Consider the following 20085-nt stretch of genomic DNA (forward strand, 5'->3'; position numbering starts at 1 on the left):
AGGTCAAGTGCAACCCTCAGCTGTTGTCATTATTTGCATGAAACTAACTGTTTTTATTAGTTGCAGGCTCATACCTGTTATCTGAGCTGCTCAGCCTTTTAGACAGTCCAATGCAATATTGTCTTGCAGTGTATCAGAAAAAGTAACGGCCACATTCTGCTGGGAAGCTATGCTCCTTCGATTTTGATTTGATTCCTCAGACTCTCCAGAGAATAAAAGATTGACCTCTTGGTCGATAGCCTAGTCATCTCCTATGATCCTATGATACTGTGAGAACACGGGACATGACCATGAGCAAAAAACATAATCAGACCAAAGTTCTGTGGACACCATTGGCTGATTTTTTTCCAGTTAGAAGTAAATTTCCATTTCTTCTGATTTCAATTTTAGGGCAGTTTCTATAGTGGGGTAATTGGCTTTGGTCAAACAATGAATTTCATAATGTAATGATTTTTGCTTGTAGTATGTCTTGATAACATATGTGGGAATTCAGTTATTTCTTTCCACTGAAATATTTTGTCTAAATGTGAAAGTTGAAGTTAGTAGCGAAAAATGAATACAATTATTTACAGTAGAGCTTTGTGCAGTACTATTTCTGTACAGACAGAAAAGCACTGGGGGGAATTCATTGAAGAACCACAATGTGTACACCTCCATTACATGTTGCAGTACCTTTTCCAGATTCAGCAATTAGCCTAACATGGCACTGTATGGTCCCTAAATGCCTTCTTATAACAAAACATAATGCTCTATCTTCTGATGAATCAGAGGTTTTATATTTTTTCAGTTCTATTTTATTTATTTAGTCTTTGTTGACTGGATTATTCCTACTAGGCTAGTAGACTCTTTTCAGGGTAGACCCGAGGTAGTATTTTTTTAATAAAGTATATGATGCAACCTAAAATTCCATTCCAGCCTGCAAGCTTGGTTTACAAATCAGTTTCTCATTCTTATAAAATTATCTCAGACAGTACTTACTTCCTAATGAAACCTCTGTAGGCATGACACTCAGTCAACATCCATGAAGTTCTGGCTTATGTGTGTCTTACTCCTAAATACTTACTAACTGGTTATTCTCCTAAAGAAATATTGCAGTTGTATTACTCTCTGCAGTTACCTATCTGGTAAAGACTCATGTATTATATTATCTTTAAAATTTCACGCTCTGTTTTTATACATTTCTTCATTAAAATATGTCTGCATCTATACTGACTACACTGAGAGTGATTTTATCTAAAGCAATGCTTCTGAAGTGGTAGCTGTCTCCAGGATAATCAGCCGAAGGTTGGCAGTGAGCCTCTGGGATAACAGTGTACTGCATTGCTTTTCAGGGGTGAACGATAGTATATATTCCTTCATATAACAGATGCAGCAGCACAAAGAAGTACAGTGTGCTGAGTCTGTAGGAAAATAGCAGCCAGGTTTAACTCTGTCTACCTGATGCACAGTATGTAAAAGATAAAATAGTTGTTGTTGTGTCTTTCGGCTTTTCCCTGTTAGGGGACGCCACAGCGGAACTCTGGTCCGCTAATGATTGGCAGTAGATTTTTACATGCCAAGTTGCCAGCCCTGACGCACAACCTTCAATGAAGGTACGCCCATTCACGCATGTCTCCACACAGAAGACGCTATAGCTGAGAATCGAATGGAACAACGTCTTACTGTGAGACAACAATGCTACCGCAGAACCACCACCGTAAAAGATAAAATAGTAATGCTGCCAAAAACAATCTACATTGACAAATTAATATTTGGTATGGTAAATGTAATGGAGGGATTACACTGCAACAGAGAGGTGAAAATGTTGGGGGAAGTAAGTAGTGAAGGTATGATAACTTGTCAAAACATAGAGTGAATGGAAGCATGAATACATAGTGTCTGAATTGTTTCAGCATACAGTAATGAGAAAAAAAGGAAAGCTTGATATGAATAATAAGCATAAAAACATATTGTAATGATGATACAGGCAATATAATGATATGAGAAATCATGCAAAGGTAAATCAGAATGAGTGTTTAGAATAACAACGTTTAGATACACAATATTTTACACTAGTAGGACAGTGGTAAATTAACCTTCATAATAATGTAAAGTCAAAAAGACTGTCGTACTGTATGTGGACAAGTAGACATAATAGTACAGGATAAGATTGATGATTACAGGATGGGATGGAGTAAAGGATAATTTAATTAGCGAGGCTTGCTGCATGAGCAAATCCATGCAATCTTTACATGTCTTACAATCCCTCACCTTTGTGCCCCAAGGACTAACTTTTCGTTTTAGTGGTTTGGCATCTACCTCACTACACTGATAGAAGAGTGATGCTTTCTTTTACACTGTCACTGCCTTGCACACTTAATGGCATGATAGTTCCTCCTCTGATTGTGTGTCACTTCCATGTCCCAGTGAGTGACTATTCCATCTATAATGCTTTAGCACCTCCTTTTCCCAAGAGATGAGTCTTCTCCCCAAGTCTCTGTCTCACCACTCTGCCCCAAAGGACTGTTTCCCATTCATGTTTTATCACTTCCCTTTACCAGTGGATGATTGCTCCCTCAACAGTACTCTGCAGTCTCCCTAACTCTAGGGGCTGTGATCTCTCTATTGTGCTCTGTTAGCTCCTGAACCCTAAGGATGATTACTACCCTTTACTGCTCTGTTGCTACTTATTGCACAGGAGTGCTTTTCCCTTTGATGCTTAGTGTTACCTCTCTGTCCCCAAAGGTGACTGTTATTGCCCTTTTCCAAAAGATAACTGTTCCCTCTGTAATTCCCTGACTCCTCCCTGCCAGATGAAATGATTGTTGCCTTACAATGTCCTGTAACCATCTATCCTTAGCAATAATATTTCTTTTGCAATGTTTTCTCACCTCCTGACCTCTAAAACTCACTGTTCTCTTTTGATGTTCGGCAGTCTATCCCAAGAGATGTCTTTTCTACTGTGATGTTCTATTACCTCACGTTCACAAGGGATGTTGGTTCTCCCAACAATGCTTGTCCAATTCCTGCCCCAAAGGAAGAATTTTTGCCAGACAGGGAACATACCTCTCAACACCTTAACACAAGAAATCTGGAGAAACCAAAAAAAATGAGGGGACAAAGGACCAAAATCAAGGATACATTTTAAATATTGCTCTTATAAACTTAGACAGTTGCTAAATAATAGGTTTTGCATTTGGCATACATTTTCTGAAGAATATTGAGTCTGAAACTCAAATGTCTGCCATTATTTATCGACTTCAGTCCTCAATGATTTGCTAGAAACCCACAAATTTTATAAGAAACAGACAAAAAATATGAAGCAAAACTCTAGGCAGTGGAGAGGTACTCGCCCCAAAAACAAGCAGTTATAACATCTTCTTTTTCTTAAGGGATTGCAGCCCCTTGGTGGACTCTTACACTAAGCAAATAAGACACTAAAGAAAACTCTTTCTCCTTCACACGCCTAGATGTGATCACACCTGATATTTTTAAGTACCTTTATATATCAAAGGAGTGAGCAATTCCTCTTCTCCCCTATACTGCTCCACTTTTCTTTCCCTGCCTTCTGCTACACATCTGTCTTCCTTACCTTGCCCAAGTAACTGATCTAGGGTTTAAAACAATATTACCCCATGGGGTGTGGCTGTTCATTCATACAACTTTGTATTACACTACTGATTTTGGAATAGCAGATTCAGAACTAAAATGTTACATGTTTATTATTATTTCATTTCCATTTGTTTACTGGAATAGTCTGATTGGGCCATGCAAGACCCCTTTCCAGCAGAGGTCTGAAGAAATATTCTTCACATTTACACAGAATATAATAGAAAACAGTACATTCATTTACTTCAGAAAGTACTAAGCACAAACATAGGAAACTATGATCTAAAATAGACAGCATTAATACATGAATATGTGGTAAAAACTGAACAATAAAATAACAGATAAACATTTTACAAAATTTCATCTGGCTGGTGAAATTAAATATTAACTATCTTGAAAAAGATATGACCTTTAAATGATGGCATCAACAATCCCACAAGAAAGCTGAGAATATACACAATCACAGTTATAAAGTGTGTATCTAGGAATGCTAGGATTGCAATATTCGTATAACATCACATTTGAGGCTGTTGGTGTAAATGGTCGACCACTGGGTGAGCTGCAGAGACAAGCTTATTGTTCAATAGTCGAGCTTTAAGGTTTTACTTAAATTGTTGGAAATGGTAATTTGTCCTAAGATCTTTGGGCAGGAGTTCCATAGTTTAGCAAAATATGAGAACCAAAGATAGTGTTTGATAACATAGTACCTTAAAACTGGGCTACTTAGCTAACTCTATCTTTGCCTGGAATTGCATGCACTGTGAGTATGTAGCTGGGTAGAATTACAGTAACGAATCAACAATTTGCATTTTCCTGCTTGTTTTGTAAACATGAAGTATCTAAAGGGGATGATTTTCACCAAGTGAAAGGTTAATCCTTTAAAGTTGTGCTTGACAGAATAATAACAGTTATGCAAGTTATCCTTTATAAATGATGTGGTCTTTCATTATCTGTGTATTTATTGTTTGTTTTCATTTACAACAATTGATACAAAAATAGTGTCTCTGGTTTCTCTATTTTTCATAAATCTTTTGTGTTTTCTTTAGGTTGCGACCACTTGCTCCCCTCCTGTCAACTATGAGTTGGTAAGTGATGCTGTACTTAAAGTGAGCAGAAGTCATGTATGCAACAAATCTTTATATTTCTATTGTCATTACACTTTAACTGTGCTGTTGCTATATTATATCTGACAAATAATTTTATGTACTGTAATTGTACCTCTGTTCAACTAAAGTGTACACACTCCTGCATTACATAAAAAGCTAGAGGCTTAAACTACAGTTGTAGATGGAAACATGTATTTATTTATTTATTTAATATATGAGGCAAAACATCACAACTAGTTAGATTTTGTACTGTATTGTTGTTGTACTTTTTGAGCTCATTGGAAAAAGTGTTCATGTTTGTTCCTAGCATAAGATATTAGGTGTAGAAAAATCCCAGACATCTCTCATGTTTGTGGATGAAGAAAACACACACAGGAAACAGAAAATAAAGAGGAATTAGCTAAAATTATATGTCTTGTACTATAAAGAGAGTTAAAACAAAAACTTTAAAATTATATTTGATGAATAAAACAATAAATCAAGATGAAAATGATTAAGAAAGAAAAACTTATTCTAGATTCTTAATGTTTTTTTTTGTAGCCAGTCACTTAGTATGGGGTGAAAAAGATTTTGCCAGTGTGCACAAAATGAGGTGTGGTACATTTATAAGGTGTTTCAAAAGAAATGTTATACTAAAATGTTGGAAACAGAACATGAAGTTGCCCAAGAGGCTGCAGTTATAAAATTAAATGCAGACACAGAGTTGTAATGGTTTTTCAATGTTAGGGGCACACAATGCCAACATATTATTTGCATGACATAAACCATTAAAGAAAAACAATAAACATTTTGTTACCATCGGAAGTAAACTCAAGCAGTGAATGTGAAGTGTTCATTGTGCTTGTAAAGCACATAAGTAAATGTATAGATAATGTTTATTTTTGATGCTGAAATGAAAAATGATAGGTAACATATACGCAATATCTAGTTATATTATTACTGATAGATAAAACCTCTTAACATTGAAGGACTGTGTTCAGTGGTTTTCAGGAGTATTATCCCAGAACTTCTACTTTTATAATACTACATATTCTGCCAAAGCAAAGAAAATGATAAAAGAAAACACCGACAGTGACTTCACAAGCCACATGTAATGGGACACATTTCATTCACAGTGGAAAAGAAACATGTACGTGCAAATCTAAAAAGCTCCTAGCACATTGATGAGATGCTGTATAAAACTGTGATTTGGATGAAAATGTTTGACCACTGTGAATAGAATTTTTTTTTTATTTTATACATTTGTTAGCAGGATAAGCCCATTGAATACAAGAATCCCTTTTCAGGATCTTTTTCCGTAAAGTGTCTTGTACAGAGCCACATGGTCAGAAAGCAGATTTAACTCCACCCTTGACTTCAGAACGCAAGTTGCTTATGGTCCAGAAAATTAACCATTTGGAATAACTGTATTCACCTAAACCAAAGGAAACTTACTGAAATGATTGCATATTTTAATAATGACCTGCCATGATTTTACCAAATAAATTTATTGTGGTTACGGCAGCACCCTCAGAGCATTAGTAGAAGAAGTCTCACAGTTTTTTAAAGGCTAGCATGAACTCTTGTCTGCTTCTAAAATCTGAATTTGACCTGGAATGCTGGTGCTCATCACATATCTTAGATACTGGGTAAATATCTGTGGAATCCAGGGAGTAGACAAGTGACACATAAACCATTCCTGCAGCTGTGCCTGCAGTGTATATGCAAGTGCCAATGTCTTTGAAAGGCTAGTGTTTTCATCCAGGATTGGTTTTCCTGTCTTGTTTGAAGGCATTGGCTGAGGCTTCCATGTGACAATAGACAGGAAAAATAATGTACTGGAAATGAATGAATTAATGAATTAGTTAATTAATGAGATTGGGGAAAAGGTGTATAATTCAGGAATCATATTGAACCAAATAAATACAGTAAACATAACCACATGAAACAAAGCAGACAATGAATAGTGCTTGTGCTGTAGTCATAGGAATGGTAGCTACAGCAGGTATATTGTCATTACAATACAATTAGTAGACAAAAGACACTGAGGTATATGAGGCAGACACTGCTGGTGGTGATAACTGCATCCCAAACTCATAATGCAGGTACATAACACCTATAAACTACATGCTGCCACCCTAGTCCGGGTGAATGAGCTGAGGCACAACAGGACCATAAAGAAGGCATGGAAGGAAGCATAACATCATCCTGTATATTATCAACTGTGATAGGGTATCTTCCACCTGAGGATAGCTTGGTCCTGTATATTATCAGCTGTGATAGGGTATCTTCCACCTGAGGACAGCTTGGTCCTGTATGTTATCAACTGTGATAGGGTATCTTCCACCTGAGGACAGCTTGGTCCTGTATATTATCAACTGTGATAGGGTATCTTCCACCTGAGGACAGCTTGGTCCTGTATATTATCAACTGTGATAGGGTATCTTCCACCTGAGGACAGCTTGGATGTGTCATAGTCATTTCTAGCCACATATTTAACAAATGTAATAGCATCAGTGTGCATACTGTCACTTGTGCACTCCAACAGGACTCCTCACAGGAGCATCAGCATGGACATCAACCAGGTACTTGCTGAACAAAATAATAATTCAGATGTGCATATATCATCTGTGGACAGCAAGAAACACTGCACTAAAGCTGTAATCATCTCCCACCACTTACTGGGACATATCCTATATATCTGTATCATAGTATACCACATGTTGCAGAAATTGACAGTTTTCTCTAAGCAACAATGGCTTGTGTTTAAGTCACTCAGGCACTTTGTGATGTTTTCATGCCTTCCAAGTACTGGAGCAGGTATGTGATGTGACACATCACCATCTGAACACCAAGTGGCTCATAGTCAAGCTACCTCAAAAACATGTACATGGTAAAGATGCTAGAGCTGTGCACACATCATGAACATATGTGTAAAATATCTGGACAAAGCACATATGTGGCATGGCATATAGTGGGAGAACCATGTTAAAACAGATGACTTTGTAATTTCATGAGGATACAGCATTCCCACTACAGCCATGGCTTTGGATGCCATTTGCAGCAGCATAATGTTACCGTGTGCCTCCTGCTGGAAATGCTGCTTTAGGTACACTTTGAGTACCTGGGCATATTAGAAGGTATAATCAAGCAAAGAAGTTTGTGATGTTATTTTTTGCTACACAACATGATACTACACAGGTTACAGCATGTTGAGGTATACAGTGCAGTGGAGCCATCAAACAGTGAGATGATAGGCACTTGAACAAAGCTTACAAAGATGTTTGGGTGCAAAACCTACTGTACAAATCGCATAATGATGGTGTTTATGCTGTGGTCAATGTGGAAGCTTGCAGATACTATGCACAGCAGTGGTACTGTGTGGCAGTCGCCGACAGAGAGACTCACTCAGAATAAGGGCATAATGTGAAACACAACCCATGCAGTGCACAAGCATTGCCACAAGTCAGGCACTGGATAACTTTACTTGCCATTGGCACTTTATGTAGCATGCTTGCCACTGTTTCAGTAGTACAATGTCTAGAGGGAGTTCAGTCTGTAGACAGAGGCACCACTGATGGTATTTCACCAGCATGAACCCATGGTTCTCAGTGACATCAACTCCAAAGTTTTGTGGAACCAGAAATGCTTTAGGCCATAAAAAACTCTCAGTAGTGCCATGCTGTGGAGTTCATTCCAATATTTTATGAGAAATAACACATGCATGCAGCACAATGTTTTTAATCCACTCACCACATGACCCATAACATAAAAGTTCTATGAACATGGGTAAGTTTGCATATATGTGGTATGATGGTGTGATCTAATTTAACATCACATCAGGGATGAAATGTTCTTGGATACTGCATGTGTGTGTGGGCTCTTTGTATGAGCAAAGCATATCAGTCTGCTAGTTGTTTTGATAGCACATGCTCCTAACATAGCAACAGTAATGTCCATCCTGACTAGGTATATGTGAAGTGTTACATGCAGATTCCCAGTCTTTCATGCAGAAATGTATGGTGCTGGAAATTCCCTCTGTATCTTTCACATGACTTCCGGATCAAGTATAACAAAGTTAGAGGACATTTGGGATATGGACCTCTGTAACCACACTAGAAAGGAATGCAGTCTCAAAGCAAGTGAGACAAATATCACCTTGTATTTCACATTGTTGAGTGGCATGTGAGGTCAGTGCAGATGACTAGTCATGCTTCTCTGCTGACTGCATGTTTGTCTCAAACAAGGACTGTCTATGTGCTGCACTGGACATGCATCATGAAATGCATATTACTCATGCCATTAGTTACAGACAACATATGAGCCTCCTAGGTGACCAAGACTATAGTATCTGGCACTCTTTCATCATCACAGAATTGAAGTGTGACTGAAGTGGACGGCGCAGTGGTGCAGTGGTTGTGTTGTTGCCTCACACCAAAAGGTTCTCTGGTTCGATTATCGGCTGGGGTGCCTTCTGTGCGGAATCTGCATGTCCTCCCTGCATTTGTTTGGGTTTCCTCTGGGTGCAATGGTTTCCTCCCATGTTACAAAGACATGGGTTTAGAGCATTTCTTCCCGGGCCTCCGCTGGAAATTGACTTAGTTCCAAGTTGGACTTTCCAGGTACATAAATGTTAAATAAAAAAATAAATAAATAAATGTGCAAACATGCGGCTTGACAAACCACCTACTCCATATGTTGTGCTAATCACTTTACCAGGGTCACAAGGATGTCTGTGTATAACCTGATACATTTCAGACCCTGTGTCACTTGTGGCTATAGCTAATGTAACCTTCATATGCACTACTGCATTTACATTAACCATAAGCTTTGCAGCTTGGTGTATTGTCGAAAAGCCACCCACAAGACAAAGTGTCTTTTCTGATGTTAGAGCAGATGAAGCAGGGCAGGGCTTCCCTTGTGGTGTGATTCTTGTTGTACACTTGGAAGGCAACTATTTTGACATGTATAAACATGAATAAGACCATACATGCAGTAGTTCTATAAATAATTACAATTATCACTTTTGCTACACCTGCTGTTGCATATGTTCTACTCTTTACTTCACCTGTTCTGCTATTTTATACACACACACACACAAACACACACACACACACACACACACAGACACACACACACATGCATATAGCATCTTTAATTAGTAAGAACTTTTGTCCTCAGCATCAGGGTACAGTACAACTGTTTTATTAAACTTTGAAATCATAAAGTAACACACAGAAAACATTCAACAATTTTTTGTTACCATAAGTAACTTAGGTTAATCCAATGAAAAGCACTCAGATGGTTAGTAATTTGCATTATTTCAGAGGTGGCTGTTAAGTTAAAGGCCTAGCAGTTAGGTTTCACTTAAAATGCGGAAAATATTTAACTAACCTTTTACTACCAAGAATAGCATAGAACATAAGACTGTGAGTTACTTTCTCTAGGCAAGGCATTGATTCCCACAGCCTGTGTTTGCTCACTGTGTGACTTTGATTAAGTCACTTAACCAAGTAGTGCTTCTGGACTGGTTACAAAACAGGTTCCTATGGACTACTGTTCTACCCTGGTTAACAGATAAATAAACTGTGCTCTGAATAGACCTTTTCAGTTATGTCTTAACCTTGGGTAACATGACTTCTTCAGACCAAACACAAGTGATTTTCCAACTCTGATACCTGAAGTTACACACATTAAACAGCTAACAATTCCTTCTCAGTGCTTCCCTCTCACAATAGTGCCTCTTAAATGACTAAAACACAGAACCTAGAATCCACTGAATCCAGCTGATACCCTTTCCCTGAGATTGTGCAACTTTGGATTTAGAAAATCTATTAATGGGATGGGGGGATCAAACTCTTCATGGGCACGTGGAAATTGTCCCCTTCAGAACTTTGTTTTCCTTTGGTTTGTTAAGTTCATTTGGTATTAACTTTCATTTACAGATGCAATATTATTTCAGGACTTTGAATTTCAGATTTTTGTATTTTTCAGGAGTTTGGTTTCAGTCTTAAGACTGATAGTTATTAAGCCTTCAATGTTTTATTCAAATTATTATCTGGCACTATAAAGCCTAGTCTACGCTTTAGCCCCAAAAGTACCCTTAGTCAGATTGCTATTAAGCCCTCGTGTACAGCACCCTAGTAGCTGGCCAATAAAGGACCTGACATCAAGGATATCACTTTCCCAATTCCTCCACAGCCATTTTGGCGTATATGGGTATATTGAGACAATGTAACAATTGTCCACTGTTCACTGACAACTATTTAGTTCTCAAAGAAACACACAGTATGCAAGGTATGTTTATATATCTATATCTAAATATATATATAAAAATATATATGTATATGTAGATATATATATATATATATATATATATATATATATATATATATATATACACACACACACACACACACACACACACACACACAGACACATACACACATAATGTCTCTGGAGGCAAAACGTTCATGTACAAACACTGATGATAACAATCTGGTTATCAGAATCACACCTACTACACCCATGACACATAGTACTCACCACATGGACTTACTTATGATAAGACACGTAAATGCAGTCTTGCCAAACATCAAAGACATCTCAGACATTCTATCAGCAAACAATATCCGCAACAAACTCAAAAGCACTCAACAGAAACAACACCTAACACTGTACAGACAGCCACACCCAGTGGAGCCTCAATTACCAAGTCCATAAGGCAAGCCAATACACTACCCAGGATTCTAGTAATAGGGGACTACATTGCATGACATACAGATGCCCCACTCACCAGGCTGAACTAAGAGAAAATAGCACTCAGTTGCCCATCAGAGAAGAGGACCCACCAAGTTATGCATATACTCAAGTCATTGCATCACAGATACCAATATGATTTAGTCATAGTCCACAAAGGTGTGAATGACCTGAGATGTATCTCCCTAGACTGTATGAAGAGGGACATTTTGGAGCTCTAGGACTATGTGTCACAGGCTGGTATGTGCCTAGCATTGAGCAGCATTCTGTCTTCACCAGGAATAATGCCACAATACGGACAGAGGATGATTGACTTTAAATAACTGATTTAATTCTTGCAGTCATTCTATGTGGATAAAATATTTGTCAGCATGGGAGGACTTAAATAACAAACTGTGTTGCTTTGAGAAGGGTGCTCTGCACCTGTCCCCTCTAGGCATTTGAATATTAGCTAAAACATTGTCTTCCCCAGAGAGCCTTTTTTTGACAATGCCAAACTGACAAACCTTAAAACACAGCAAAATCTACCCAAGGAAAATTAAAGGAGTTATTGCTCAATCCAGCAGTGTAAATAAGAAGCTATATTTCCTCCAAGCTCCACTCACCCTAGAGAATGTGGACATCTGTGCAGTTACAGAGTCATGGTTTAATGCCACTGAGTGTACCCCAGCAGTACAAGGCTTCAGTGCTTTCCAGATATTTAGACCAGCAGTTGCACAGACAGGGACTAAAGGTGGAGGTTTCTCGATCTACATCAATCAAGCATACCTCTAGCTTGGTTAAACAAGTCAACATATCGGAGTTCCTTCTCATCCAGATTACATTAGGCAAAGTCAAATACCATATCTGAGTAAGCTAGGTCACCCTCTATGTTCCATGAAACACATAGCTCATACTTAGACATGTTGGAGACACTCACCATTCAACTAAATACCATGCTAATGATGAACTTTAGTTATCCCTCTATAAGCTGGAAGTCCTACATGAGCTCTAATTTGCAGGTGAAGAGATTTCTAGACTTTGTAAACACAAACACCCTGCACCAGTTAGTGCATACATCTAATACAGGTACAAACATATTGGACTTGGTACTCATACCCAAGTGTTGTTTCCTCTTTGGTAGAATCAGACCACAAAGCACTCTCCTTCAGAATAATCTGTAAACCCAGAAAATCCTGTTAACAGTTAGAAGCTACTCCAAGGCAAATTACATTTTATTAAATGATAACCTGTCAAAATTTCAAGGCCTACCAAACCAAGAATACACAGCAGTATATCTGGAATTATTCACAGAAGCTCTATATAACCATGTCATTGATTGCATAGAGGCTGTTGTGCCTACCAGAAGTAAGCCAAAAACTAACTGAAAACAAGTCACACTGATGGAATCCAAAATTAAACAGGTTATAGAAAAAAGAAAGCCATAACTAAAATTAAGAAGTGCAACACCAAAAAAAAAAAAAAAAAAAAAGATATCAACTCTCCCATTAAACTGAATACACAACTAAGAGTACTAATTAAGACCAACAAAGTAAATTTTGAGGAAAAGATAGCATCACAGGCCAAGGACAACCTTAAGGACTTCTTTAGAGAGCTTATTGTAAATGGAGCCACCTATACTGAGCCAGAAGATATAGCAAACCTCCTGGCTGATATATTCAGCTCCAACTTTACTCATCTCTTCCCCTCAACCTTCCCTCAGGAAGTATCATCAAATATAACTCCCCCTACTATCACTAGGGAACAGGTCCTTAATGATCTCTCTAAGACCAAAAACACTGCATCAGTGGGCCCAGACAATATCCCAGGATGCCTTCTAAACAGCATAAAACATGAACTATCAGGGCCTCTGGAATTACTATTTAACTGTAGCCTCCGAAGAGGCTTCATGCCTCATAAATGGAGAAAGGTCTCATGAAAGGAAAAAGGCAACAGTCATCCCTCTGCACAAAGGTGGTCCATCTACAGATCCTGGAAGCTACAGACCCATAAGTCTCACTAGTCTTATATGTAAAGCCATGGAAAGAATTATCATGGAGATGACCAACAGAGATATAGTAAATTTCCAGATACTGGACCCAACCCAGTTTGGTTTCGTAAAGGGCAGATCATGCCTACTCAGCCTGGTGGACTTCTTTGAGAAGGTCACCAAACCAATGGATGAGGGCAAAACCATTCACACTGCCTCCCTTGACCTGGCCAAGTCATTTGACACAATACCCCACTTGGGCATTGTTAACAAATTCAGGAGGCTAGGTACAAACCAATATGTCACAGGCAGGACCCAGCAAGTTAAAACTGGGGACTCCACCTCTACAAAGACGCCACTCATAAGTGGAGTCCCTCAGGGATCAGTCCTTGGACTGCTCCTTTTTGGCATTTACTTCTCAGAAGTCAAGGCCAATGTCATTCCTCTCTGGCTGACTAAATTTGCAGATGATTGCAACTTAGGAGCTGTCATTGAATCTCACACTGACACAAATGTTCTCCAGAAGGGGCTGACACAGACAAACAACTGGTGTCAGAGTCATGGACTAAAACTAAATACCAACAAGTGCATAATAGTATCCTTTGGGAAGTCATCCATCCATGGTAGCTATCATATCACACACCTTAGAGTTGACCCAGTAGTCAGGGACATAGGGACACAAATAGATAGCAATCTAGCCTTTGAGCATCATGTGTCTACAGTGATGAGGAAATCATTCTATGTTGCACAACTTATAAATAAAGGTATGGCATCTAAGTCGAAGGAAGTCACTGTATTTGGCATTCATCAGAACTATCATTGAGTACACTGCCCCCTTTGGTATGTACCTAACCAGGTATATCCAACAACTGGAACATCCACAAAGGTTCCTCACTAAAAGAATACAGGGCATAAGTAATATGTCCTGTACAGACTGCCTCAAAGGCCCCAAAGGATGACCTACCTATATAGCTATGTTCAAAACATGCTATTAACTAAATCATCCTCACTTCTCATCCTGAATGAGGATGTATACTCTTCTTATCCTGAATGGTGATGTATACACCCCACCTTCTGTAGTTCTTTTCTGTCTGTCTCATCTCAATACTTTTTAAATAATGTACTTTCCACCTACATTCACCTTTCTATGCAAATTTGTGTTTAAAAAAGTCATTCTATAACTACATTCTAATGAATAACTACAGTCAAATGAATAACAACTGTTATTTTACAACCTTACTGTCATCATGTACCTCTCAGTGCAACTTATCGTCTGTCTCAACTTGTCCCAATCCTATTACAATTGTATGTATGAATATAACTTACAAATGTATGTATGCAATACATGTTGCCATTTTCTGACTGTACCCTAATATGCTTTACTATGTAATATAACTTTTTGCTTATTGCCTCTGTGTGTTATAGATATGTAATGGTACTTTATTTGCTTATTGTTACTGTGTTTTTGGAGCTTTTCTTCCCGGGCCTCCACTGAAAATGGGCTTCCTGAGCCCAGTGGACCTCCCCAGTTATCAAACTGGAAATAAATAAATAAATCAAAGGCAGCACACAACAGTATGCCAAACTGCTGGCAAATGGATCTACATTCACAGAATTAGAAGATATAGCAAATTATCTGGCGGATAAATTCTGCTCCAGCACCTTCCCTCCTCTCCCCTCCCATCCAGAAATACCATTGAACATAATCGCTGCAACTGTCAGTGTGGAACAAGTCCTAAATGTGCTCTCTAAGGCCAAGAATATAGTTTCAGGTGGGCCCTGATAATATCCCAGGATGCTTCCTAAATAGCCTGAAGTATGACCTGTCAGGGCCACCGGAGTCATTATTCAACCATAGGCTATGCACAGGCTTCAAGCTATGTGAATGGATGACTGCAGCAGTCATCCCTCCGTACAAGGGCGGACCATCACCAGATCACTGGAACTTCAAATTTATTAGTCTGACTACACTCAAATTCAAAGCCATGGAAAGAATTATCACGAAAATAATTAACAGTGATTTAAAATACCTTCAGACACTGGACCCATCCCAGTTTGGTTTTGTCAAAGGCAGCCCATGCCCTTTGAACCTGATATACTTCTTTGAGAAGGTCACCATGGCAATGGATGAGGGCAGAATTACACTTGTGTAAGTAAACTTACCATAACAGTAGATGTTCAAATGATCACTTTTGTAGTAGCCTTAGCTATATAGGTTATATACTCCCAAGGATATAAAAGCCAGCCTGCTTCCAAAGCTTCAGAGAACCTTCAGCATTCCCAAACTGTCAGTCAGTTCGAGCTGAGCTGACTAAAAAGACTGGTTTGAGTGCAACACCCTTCAGAGCTTTCTTAACAATAGAGAGAGGGAGTTTGAGCAATGAAAGGACAATGCTAGGAATTACAAAAATTAAATGTCCATTCCTAGCCTAAACAACACACCAAATGGATGGAAGGAAGGAGTGGCTACTGCAGCAGTGATCATTCAAACATCTTCTGTTATGGTAAGTTTACTTGTACAGCTGTACTATGTTCATCATATTCATCATGGCTGCAGTAGCCTTAGTTATATAGGTAGGTCACCCTAGCTTACTACATTTGGAAGGAGAAGGGTCCAGGAGCCCCTGGAGAGTGATCCTTGCAAAGCCTGATCTAGACTTAGAGAAAGAATAAAGCTTATAGTGCTTTGTAAAAATATGTACTGAGGACCACGTTGCTGCTTCTAGAATACTTCTAGAATCCTACCCCTTTCCAAAAAGCCATAGATGAAGCCATGGCCCTGGCAGAGTGGGACCTGACCCTGCCTAAAATAGTTTTATTGTAGTAAGTTTAACAATGTAATAGCCTTAAACAACCATTTAAAAACAGTCTGTTCTAACTGTCATGAGAAATGAACAAGTGATCTGAATTTCTGATAGACTGACTTTTATTAAGATAGCACCTGAGATGTGGTATGGAGCATCCCTTCTCTCTCATTTTTAGGTTCAGGAAAGAAAACAGAGAGCTAGATAGTCAAATGTTTTCCATGTTAAGAGCCTAAAAGTCAGTCAGGGTGCCTGGTTTGAAGGGATCAAGTCTTAACTTCTCTATTATAAAAAGTAAGATCCTAAGGAGGACCGCTGGTTTTCTTGGAGGCCTCTTATGCAAAACCCCTTTCATTTTGATAAGAGAATGTGTTCAAAGAGGAGGATCCACAGGTAGATGTGCTGAAATGGCTGATAAAAGAACTGTGATGGAGGAGTAGGAAAAGCCATCATTAGTAACTGACATAAACAGTATAAAACCAGAGAATCATCTAGAAAACCTTTTCCATTTACTAATATGTAATTTGCTATTAGCAGGCGTTCTTGTTTCTGTTAGTACCTGCTGCACATCCTTAGTAAACAGGTGTCTAAATGAAATTAAGACCCTATCCTCCAGGTAGTCAGTTGAAGTTGATTGGGGTTGGGTGTATCAAACACCTCTGTTCTTTGTGAGTAGATAAAAAGTCTGTTAGGAAGCTTGTGGTAATTGCCCCTGGCCATTTCCAAAAGAAGGGGGGACCTCATTTCCTTGGGCCAAAAGGGAATCATCACAATGATCTTTGTGTATTCCTTCTGAATCTACAGGAGTACCCCATATATCAGTGGAAAGGGTAGAAAAGCATGCCGGAACATTCCTATCAAAAGGAAGGAAAAGGCATCCATCTTCCTGGCCATCTTGAATGGAATCTTAGAGCAGAATTTTGCCAGATGATTGTTCAAAGAGAAGGCAAACAGGTCTACTTGAGGAACTCCCAGAGATAGATCAAAATTTCAGCACCCCCTTATCTAGTTTCCATTTGAGATGGTCTGTCCTGGTCCTTCTCAGCTTGTCTGTCACACAGTTTTGCTCTGATGGAATGTGGGATGCCTGTAGAATGAGATTGTGCTGTGAAGCTTTATCCCAAACTAATGTGGCTAGTCTACACAGGGCGAATAAGAACTGGTCCCCCCCTGCTTGTTGATGGTACCACATGACTGTGATATTGCCTGTACCAACTTGAAGTGGTCACAGGGTCCAAAGATGATTTACAGAGTTGAGTGCCTTGATCAGGGCAAATACCTCTTTTATATTTACGTGCTTTTGTTTATCCTTAGTGTCCCAAACACCTTGCATGTTTATCCCTCCTGAAACTACTCACCAAGCAACGTCCAAGATATATGTGGTGACCTGACTCTTTTGAAACAGGGAGGGAGAAAGAGAGTTCCGTATTTAAGGATATTTGTTGTCTCCACCAAGTAATTTCTCTTCTGGCAAGCCCCAGTATTAGGATTTGAAAAGATAAAGGATGTTGGTACTGGCACCAAGAGACTCCAGATGCCATTGTATCTTTCTCATGTAGGGTAACATGAGAATCATAGATTTCATAAGACCCAGAATCTTGAGGTATTCCCTGACAGTGACTGAAGACTGAGTGGAAAACCTTAGAATCAGATATAGATCTATTTTTTCTTTGTGGAAAAAAAGCTCTTTGAAATGAGCTGTCTAGCTGACACCCTAGGAACATAATCTTGTGTAAAGGTGTAAAAAAAAAAAGACTTTTAAATGTTCTCTTGAAATCCCAGCTTGTGTAAGAGATCTCTCAAATGAGAGATTCCTGACATTTTGGAAAAGACTCTGCAAAGATAAGCAAGTTATCTAAATATGAAAAAAACTGGATACCCTGTAGCCTGCAATGAGCTTTAACTGGAGCTAGTCACTTTGTGCTCACTGTAGGTGCAGTGGATAGTCCAAAGTATAAAGTAGAGAACTGATAAAGTGATGCAGACATGCACAACCTTGAGAAATGCATGAAGTCTGGATGATATTCATCAGTATGTGATTAGAAGTATGTTTTAAATCTAGTTACTAGGAAACTTAAATAAGGAAGTAGAGGTAACAGGTTGTGAAGTGACATCATTTTGAATTTGGCCTTCTTATGAATAGGTTTAGGAAGAAAAGACCCATAACTGGTCTCCATACATTTTTTGTACAAAAAAGAAAACAACCTTGAATTAAAAAATGTCCCCATCCGGCAATGAGGAACTGGTTCCATCACACCCTGGAGAGCATGTGATAAAGGGAAGGTGGAAATAAAACAATCTGGACTGGTACATGAGGGATTACTCCCTGGAAAGGAGGAAATTCCTCCCATTGCCATCTGTAACCTTGACAAATAATCTTTATTACTCATTTGTGTCAAACAATCTGTTGCTAAAGAGAAAAGTGGAGATTCAGACTTACTGTAAGGAAAATGGGGCAGCCAGGGTGAGGGTTTAGAGTATCCCTTAGTAATTTTGGAAAAAGAGGGTTGAAATATCTTCCCTGCATCGCCTTACCACTTTCATTACATTTTTGATCACTGCTGCAACAGAGAATCCAAAAACTAAATCTCTGTCTAAATGAGAATTTAAAATCTAATTTTTAACATCTTCTGGGATGTTCTGAGAACATGCCAAGCCAGCCTTCATAAAACAGTGGCCATAACTCTGGTAGAAGTATAAAATAAGTCATACACACATACTGTAAACAATGGGACTTGTACAATAGAAGTAGCTACATTGTTTAAATCAGATTGTTTCCTCACAAAAAGTAACTGAAGACAAAACATTCCTCATACTTTCACAGTCAGTCAGAACAAATGTTAACATATGACCCTGACAATTCAAAATTCTGAATATCAAAGTTGCAGAAGCATACACGTTTCCTTTATTTATCAATAATACTCCCGTCTTTATCAGAAAGAGTAGGATTAGAATGAACTAAATGTTTAGCAGCAGTAGCATTAACTAAAGCTATAGTTGCTGGGTCAGGTTTGGGAAGAGTATACAAACACTAAAAAGATTAAGGAACTTTACCTGCAACCGCGGTGGTGGTGCTGCAGTAGCGTTGTCGCCTTACAGTAAGACGCTGCCTGGTTCCATATTTAGCTAGAGCATCTTCTGCGTGGAGACATGCGTGAATGGGCATACCTTCGTTGAAGGTTGTGCGTCAGGGCTGGTAACTCGGCACATAAATATCAACTAGCAATCATTAGCGGACCAGAGTTCCGCTGTGGCGACCCCTAACCGGGAAAAGCCAAAAGACACAACACAACATACATACTACCTGCCTTTTTAGCTATCAGGAAAATTATAGGCAGTCACAGACCCACCTCTCAGTGCTGACAAAAATGGAAGAATGGGGGAAGATTCTGGAAATTCATTTTGTAACTGCTAAAAACTGAAAACACTGGGACTTTCTGGAAATAGTCTCAGTGAAAGTGAACCCCTCACAGAGAAACTCAGAAAATTGAGCTTTCCTCCAAGTTCGAATCAGAAATCTGAGGAAAAAAACTGTTTCTGTCCCTTCATCTTCCTGCCCAGATTCAGAATCATGAATTTCTTCAGTTAAAGACGTATGCCTCTTTCTTTTACCAGAAAGTACTTTATAAGAAGGATCAGTAGCACTTAAACCCCAAGCTAGACCCAGTAGACTACTCTTGCCTAAGAAAAAAAGAAGAGGAGTAGATGCGTGTTTAGCTCTTTGTGTCTTTTCAACAGGAAGAATGGGACCAGCTGTGTTATTAATGGGAGCAGGTTCCTGAGGGATGGGCACAGCATTCTTACAAAACATGGACACCTTCTCTGTTCCCTCTCCCAAGGCAATCAAGAGTGGCTCTCCCTTGTCCACAGAGGGGGCCAC

At 38.9% G+C, this 20085-nt stretch overlaps 1 protein-coding gene across 8 annotated transcripts in view; it reads left to right on the forward strand.

The window, feature by feature from the left end:
• Positions 1-20085, forward strand: part of TNS1 (tensin 1) — a 2530757-nt gene that overhangs the window by 1189918 nt on the left and 1320754 nt on the right. For all 8 annotated transcript variants that reach the window (XM_044075133.1, XM_044075132.1, XM_044075134.1 and 5 more), the window contains one exon: positions 4635-4673. In XM_044075133.1, coding sequence (XP_043931068.1) covers positions 4635-4673 — 39 coding nt within the window. The remainder of the gene's footprint in view (positions 1-4634; positions 4674-20085) is intronic.

This window comes from Protopterus annectens, chromosome 6.part0 (assembly GCF_019279795.1).
Source record: "Protopterus annectens isolate FY-2018-M chromosome 6.part0, PAN1.0, whole genome shotgun sequence".
Classification (NCBI taxonomy): Eukaryota; Metazoa; Chordata; order Ceratodontiformes; family Protopteridae; genus Protopterus; species Protopterus annectens.